Source organism: Grampus griseus, assembly GCF_964374135.1.
Source record: "Grampus griseus genome assembly, chromosome: 8".
Classification (NCBI taxonomy): Eukaryota; Metazoa; Chordata; class Mammalia; order Artiodactyla; family Delphinidae; genus Grampus; species Grampus griseus.
This window is the reverse complement of record NC_139002.1, coordinates 56,838,486-56,845,235: the sequence shown is the minus strand read 5'-3', so window position 1 is coordinate 56,845,235 and position 6,750 is coordinate 56,838,486. Positions and strand designations below refer to the sequence as shown.

Here is a 6,750-nt window from a genome sequence, read left to right as displayed (position 1 = left end):
CTCCCCAGTTAAACTATGGATACCTGAGGGCAGCAACTATGTCTGGCTTATTTCTGTCTCTAGCAGTCCTAGTAAAGACTTTAAATATAAATGATTGGATGATCAAATTTTATTCATCACATTAATGACTGATGAAAACTGTGAAAACCAATCATTCTATAGCACCAGTGGGAAGACCTCTTGATCCGGTATTTGAGGACCGGGTTTTAGCTGTCTGCTCAACTGAATGAAGTCAATTTGGGTTGCTTTAATTCATTTAAAAATATTTATTGTGTTTATTCTGTGCTGGGCGCTGTCATTGGTGTCCAGGGAGCTGAATTATTTGCATCTAAGGATCAAGGGTCCCAGAATTCCCTGGGCCCTGGGGACATGCCATTTTGGTGATGGCTGCTTTGACATCCTTGTTCCTCAGCGTGTAGATGAGAGCATTGAGGACAGGTGCGAGAATAGCATGCACCACTTTGCCCATGATGTGGAAGTCGAGGGGTAGGTCAGCCCTGTAGGCCACATAGGCTATGGCAATGGATGAGTAGTAGGTGCCAACCAGGAGGTGGGAGCTGCAGGTGGAGAAGGCTTTTGAGCGTCCTTCTCGGGAGCTGACGTGAAACACTGAGGCCAGGATGTGGGCATAGGAAAGAAGCACCAGGAGAAGGGGCAGGAAGGACACCACCATGGCGATGCAGAAGCCCATGAAGGTCTGGGGCATGGTGTCAGAGCAGGAGGCCTGGACCGCAGCCAAGTGGTCACAGAAGCAGTGGTAGATGTGAACAGTGTTGTCAAAAGCCATGTGGAAGGTCTGCAGCACTGCTGGGATGGGCAGAAGGAGGGCAGTGAGCCAGGCACTGGTTGCCAGTGCAGCACTGGTCTGTGGGGTCATGAGGGCAAGTAGTGCAGTGGGCGGCAGATAGCCACATAGCAGTCATAGGCCATGACCACCAGGATGAAGGCTTCAGAGCAGTTAAGGCCATGGAATAGGTACATCTGCAGGAAGCAAGCAGAGAAGCTGAGGTACTGGTCCCCAAGCAAGAATAGGGACAGCATCTTGGGGACAGTGGTTGTAGTAGAGAGGATGTCCAGGGCTGAGAGGTTGATCAGGAAGAAGTACATGGGCTTGTGGAGGCTGGACTCTGCCACCACAGACACAAGGATCAGCTCATTTCCCACCAGAATAAGCAGAGAGATTAAGAGGAAAATCAAGAAGACAAGGAGGAAGAGGGATTCAAGCAGAGAGGGGATGCCCACCAGGTAGAACACAGGTGAGGAGTCCTTTGATCCATTACAGGTGGCTTCCATAGTGGGTCAGGGCTGGTTATTTGCAGACAGACACTGGAAACATCAGTACATATCTGGAAACCAGAACAACCAGGGAAACATTAACTAGAACATGCATCTTTTTGTTTCCAGCCATGGATCTCAATCCTAACTGTTTCTTTGTGCCTGGAATTTCATTGCACAACTAAGATGCTCAGAATAGTGAGTTGTCTAATGAGCAATGGTTAAAAAGCTGGTCCTGTCTGGTGGGCAAGAGGGGTGAACATAAACACCTGAAGGGCTGTCATGGGACAGGTACAACACTTACAAAGAACTGGGGCCAGTATTAGCAGCTCCAGGGACCCAGAGAGCCCCACATATGGAATAAGTTTCTTACAATTAGAACTATCCCATAAGGAAAAGACTGGCTTGAGAATGCGTGAATTCCTTATAACTAGAGGTAGGCAAAGCTGGGGTCTTTTGAGCTGAAATGGTGCACAGGAGGTTTAATATTTAGATAGGAGCTAGATTAAAAACCCTTAAGCAAACTTCTGACCCTAGATCCATTGGTTCTTTAAAAAAAAAAAGTGACATAAATGAACTACATCAATCAGATTGTGGAGGATTCCCTTTCTATGATATCTTATTGATAGGAAGAGCTGTTTCCCCCCAAGGGCTGCTACAGAATGCAGTCTGCTTCAGACAGGAACAGCTCCCCTTTCTGTGCAGCTGCTGCTGGGACTCTGTCTCAGTCTAACCTGGGTCCTTGTATCCTGTCTATTTGTCATATCCAGAGACCAATCATCCTGATTTGCCCAGAACTGCCTGGTTTTAGCACTGCAAGTCCCACGTCCCAGGAAATCCCTTAGTCCCCGGCAAACTGAGATGCCAGTCACCTTGCGAGGGCAGAGGCATTGTATATGCCTTTGGTAGAAGGAGTCATTTCCCGAAAGGAATCCAAGTGGAAGATAGATTCTCCCCCTGGTGGGAAAAAACAAACTCCAGGGCACTTCCTGGGTCACTCCATGGTCTTCCCCCTCCTGGCTGCTGCAGCTCAGCGGGTGTCACTGTTAAGCCACTTCATGCCCACTGCTCTGGGCCCCAGCTCAGAGGGCATCACAGAGAACTGAAAAGTCTCAGAACCAGTGTCAGGAGAGAAGACCAAGCACTCTTCAGAGAGTAACTCCGCTCCCAGGAGGCTGTTGAAGAAGGTTACTCTGCGTGCATGGCAGCCCAAGACCCCCGCAGTGAGACTTTCCAACCCCCAGAACCGAGCTGAGGGAAGTGTTGACTCGAACTTCACCTTGACTAAGTGATCCAGGGCCAGGTTATGTTGATGTTCAGATCACTGCCTCCCTGCCCCAGGGACCCCTGGAGCAGATCCACTTGGTTTTCCAGGACCACCTCCAGCTTCTCCCTCTTCTAACAAACCCTCTCACGCCACAGAATACGTAAGCGTGGAAATGGCCTGCAGATAGTTGAGTCCCTGACCCTTTCTTTCACAGACGAAAAGTCAGGCCGGGGAATTCCCTGGTGGTCCAGTGGTTAGGACTCTGAGCTTCCATTTCACGGGGCGCGGGTTCAATCCCTGGTTGAGGAACTAAGATCCCGAAAGCTGGGAGGCCAAAAAAAAAAAAAAAAAGACAAGTCAGGCCGGGATGGGGATGGGCAGCTGTCCCCGGGTCAACAGCTGGTCTGTACCAGACTTGGTCCTGGAAACCAGGCCTCAGGCTCTGGTCTTGGACTCTTTCCACCAAGCCAGGCCACCTGGAGGATTTGGAAGCTCTGGTTTCCACCTGGGGAAAAAATAGGCCAAAAGTTTTACTTTCCTCTCTCCATTTCTTAGGCTGATGTCAGAGACAGTTATGGATTTCTGTTTGGTTCTGAGGGCGTTTTCAAACAGTTTCAGATGGTCTGGTTACTAAATAGAGGCACTACAAGGCTAGAAAAAGAATGCTCTTTTCAAGAAATGACTTAAGGAAGAGGTGGACTGGGCACATCTGCATGGAAAAAAGTCATGACAATCAGGTCCCGTGTCCTGAGCAGAGCGGTTGTATACCTGGTGCCTGGTAGTTGTGGCACATATACACAATGGAATACTACTCAGCCATAAAAAGAAACAAAATTGAATTATTTGTAGTGAGGATGGACCTAGAGTCTGTCATACAGAGTGAAGTAAGTCAGAAAGAGAAAAACAAATACCGTATGCTAACACATATATATGGAATCTTAAAAAAAAAATGGTTCTGAAGAACCTAGGGGCAGAACAGGAATAAAAATGTAGACATAAAGAATGGACTTGAGGACACAGGGAGGGGGAAGGGTAAGCTGGGACAAAGTGAGAGAGTGGCAAAAAAAAAAAAAACAAAAAAACCCTACAACTACAGTTTCAGTGGTTGTGGCTCACGGGCTCTAGAGCACAGGCACCAGGCACCTGGTACCTGGCTCATAATAAACCCTCAAAATATTTTTTTAATAAATGAATTAATTAATGAAAGGGTTAACCTGAGTTAAACTGAACTTTTCCCCATAATGGACTAGTCAGCAGGGATTTTTCTTCTCTTTTCTTTTAACATCTAAATTGACAGAATGCACATTTCCAGGGAAGCTGCTGCAATTCTGAGATGCTGTCCCCTCCACTGGCTGGGCCCATGTAAGCAGGTTTTCCAAGGTCTGCGGGGCAATCCCAGAACATCAGAGCCAGAAGCGTCCTGAAAAGCAAGCAACGTAGTCCAATCCCCACAGCCCTCCTCCCATTTTTCAAATAAAATAACTCAGAGAAGGGAGTGACTTGCTCAGTCAAGGTCACACAAGGAGCTGGAAGTCAGACTCCGGGCTCCCTGCCAGGTCTCCCAAGGGTCCACCACGGGAGCGGCGCTGAAGCTTCCCTGTCTGGCAGCCCACATCATTCTTGTATCCCTCACCAGCCTGAGGATTCCTTGGGGCTGGAGACTGACCCTGACTCCTTTCCTATAAAACCAGGATCTCAGTGTGGCCCAGCGCCTGGCTTCTTCGTGTTTCCACAGAGCTGTCCTGACGACCTCAGGGCTTTCCCTCCAGCATTCCTGCGGAATCACACACTTCACCCTGTGGAAAGCTTCTGGTCTTGCTCCCCTATTGTGGCTGATACGGAGGAAGAGGCTCAGAGAGGGGCTATGCCTGGCCAAAGTCACACAGTTAGTGAGTCAGCAGCCAGCCTGCAATGCTGTAAATTGGGGCAGAAAGATTTTAGCCCATCTCCCTTCTCGTAGGGCCCCTCTCATAGTGGGGTGACGGTCCCTAATTGCCTGTCCCCTTAAACTGTGCCCTTCCAGAACCCTGTCCCTCCTTGGGCTCTGACAGGCTCTGGGCACTTCCTTTGCAGTCTTCATGCCTACATAAGGGGGGGCTCAGCTCACCTGCGACCCAGGCCACTCCAGCTGCCCCTTCTTCTCCCCAAGCCAGCGCTGCCTCAGTGGGGAGGACAGGTTGGGGCTGAGACTGGTTCCATTAAACCCCCAGGCCCTCCTGTCCCTAACCTGCTGGGTCCTTTCCCCTGAGGTCCCTTTCTAACAGGGCCCTGTGTAATGCTTTTCTGAGGACTCCCAAGTGGCTGGCTAGCAGCTACCACTGGGCTTGGCTGATATTAGAACAACAAGATTAATAGTCTTCACTGGGGCACAGAACTCTGTGGTCTATGGAGGTTTTCCCACCTATTGAGCAACAGTTCACAGCCCCACGTGACAGGTGAGGAAACCAAGTCTCAGAGGTGAAAGGAATTGCCCAGGTCACACAGCAGGCCGAGGACAAGGCAAGATGGAGGTCTCAGATTTGCTAACTCTCAGTCTAGCCTCTGAGCCAACCAACCACACAAATGAGACAAAGGTTGTGAAAAATCTCTATATAACTGTAAAGTGCTGTGCTGTTGGCCAGAGGATGGGGGTGTGGGGACACTTCAAGTGTTTTGAAGCTAGAGGAACAAGTGTGACAGAGCAGAGAGCCACTCAGGTTCCCAAATCTTCACTCCCTCTCACTCACTTGCCCTCTCTTACTCTCACTGTTTCTTAGATGCCTTATAACTCCAAGTCCAACTTCCTCCAGGGAGCCTTCCGTGACTATCTTCCTCCAGCTCCCAGGGCTCTTGCTCTCCTCTGGATTAACCAGGCTGACTGCCTATGCTGTCCACTTTAAAGATTAGGAGGGGACTTCCCTGGTGGCGCAATGGTTAAGAATCCGCCTGCCAATGCAGGGGACATGGATTCGAGCCCTGGTCCAGGAGGATTCCCCATGCCGCAGAGCAACTAAGCCCTTGCGCCACAACTACTGAGCCTGTGTGCCACAACTACTGAAGCCCACGTGCCTAGAGCCCACACTCCGCAACAAGAGAAGCCACTACAATGAGAAGCCCGCGAACCGCAACGAAGAGTCGCCCCTGCTCGCCACAACTAGAGAAAGCCTGCGCGCAGCAATGAAGACCCAATGCAACCAAAAATAAATATAAAATAATAAATGAATTTTAAAAAAAATAAAGATTAGGAGAACTGAGGTTCATCGTTCATTCCACATTGAATGCAGCTGGCTTCGTGCTGGGTGCCTGAACACAGTGAATTGACAGAGTCCAGTGGGTGTAGCCTATGGAAAAAATTGACCACCAATCATATCCAGTGTGGTCCGTACTACTATAGAGTTGAACGGCTCAGAGGAGGGAACAAAGTAGGTTTGCATGATGGAAGACAACTTTCAGGTGGGTTGTGAATTATAAGCAGATGAGGAGAGCTCTCCAGGCCAATAAGGCAGGGACAAAGTGAGGAAAGTGTGGAAAAGTAGGTGTGTTAGAGGGGCAGATAGAAGTGTGTTTGGGATGCAGTATAGAGGGAGAGACTGGGAGTCTCAAAAGATGAGGTCGGCAGGGGACAGAACCAGAAGGGTCTCGAATTCCAGGCCAAGGAATACGAAGCCAGCATGAGGACGTTGGAGAACCAGGGAGGGCCTTCAAGCAGGGGGTTAACAGATGCTTGTTTCCGAAAGATCCCACGCATTGCCACGTGGAGAAGGGATTCAAGCGGGAGAGGCTAGAGGCAGGGAGGCCAACCAGGGAGATGGGTGGTGAGGAGAGAAAGAGGGAGAAGGAGCAATGATAATGATGACAGAAGCTGCTGCCCTTTAGTGAGTGCTTACTTGTACCAATGACTGTGCCCTGGTGGTTACATACTTGGTTTCAGTTCTTCTGATCAGTGGTTTTTATTACCCTCGATTTTATTATCCAAGTGTCTTCAAGGCCTACGCTTCTTAACTATCAAGAATCAGATAGATCTCCAAGAGGCAGCGTTGTCAGAATTTGATAACTGCATATGGAAGAGTGCGAGACGACGCTCGGCATTCTGGCTTGGGCGATGAGGCAGATGGCGGTGATGTTGGCTGAGCTGCAGAACATGGAGGTGGGCAACGGGCAGTGTAGGTGAGAAGATTTTGGAGGGAGATGATGAGTTTGGTTTTGGACATGTTGCATTAGAGGGACCC

At 49.5% G+C, this 6,750-nt stretch overlaps 1 protein-coding gene across 1 annotated transcript; it reads right to left on the bottom strand.

The window, feature by feature from the left end:
* Positions 1 to 328: 328 nt before the first annotated feature.
* OR2AT4 (olfactory receptor family 2 subfamily AT member 4) lies at positions 329 to 1,293 on the bottom strand (the record flags this gene model as incomplete). The annotated part of the gene is given in 2 exon segments (XM_082660072.1): positions 329 to 885; positions 888 to 1,293. Coding segments are annotated over 2 exon segments (963 nt in total).
* Positions 1,294 to 6,750: the final 5,457 nt, after the last annotated feature.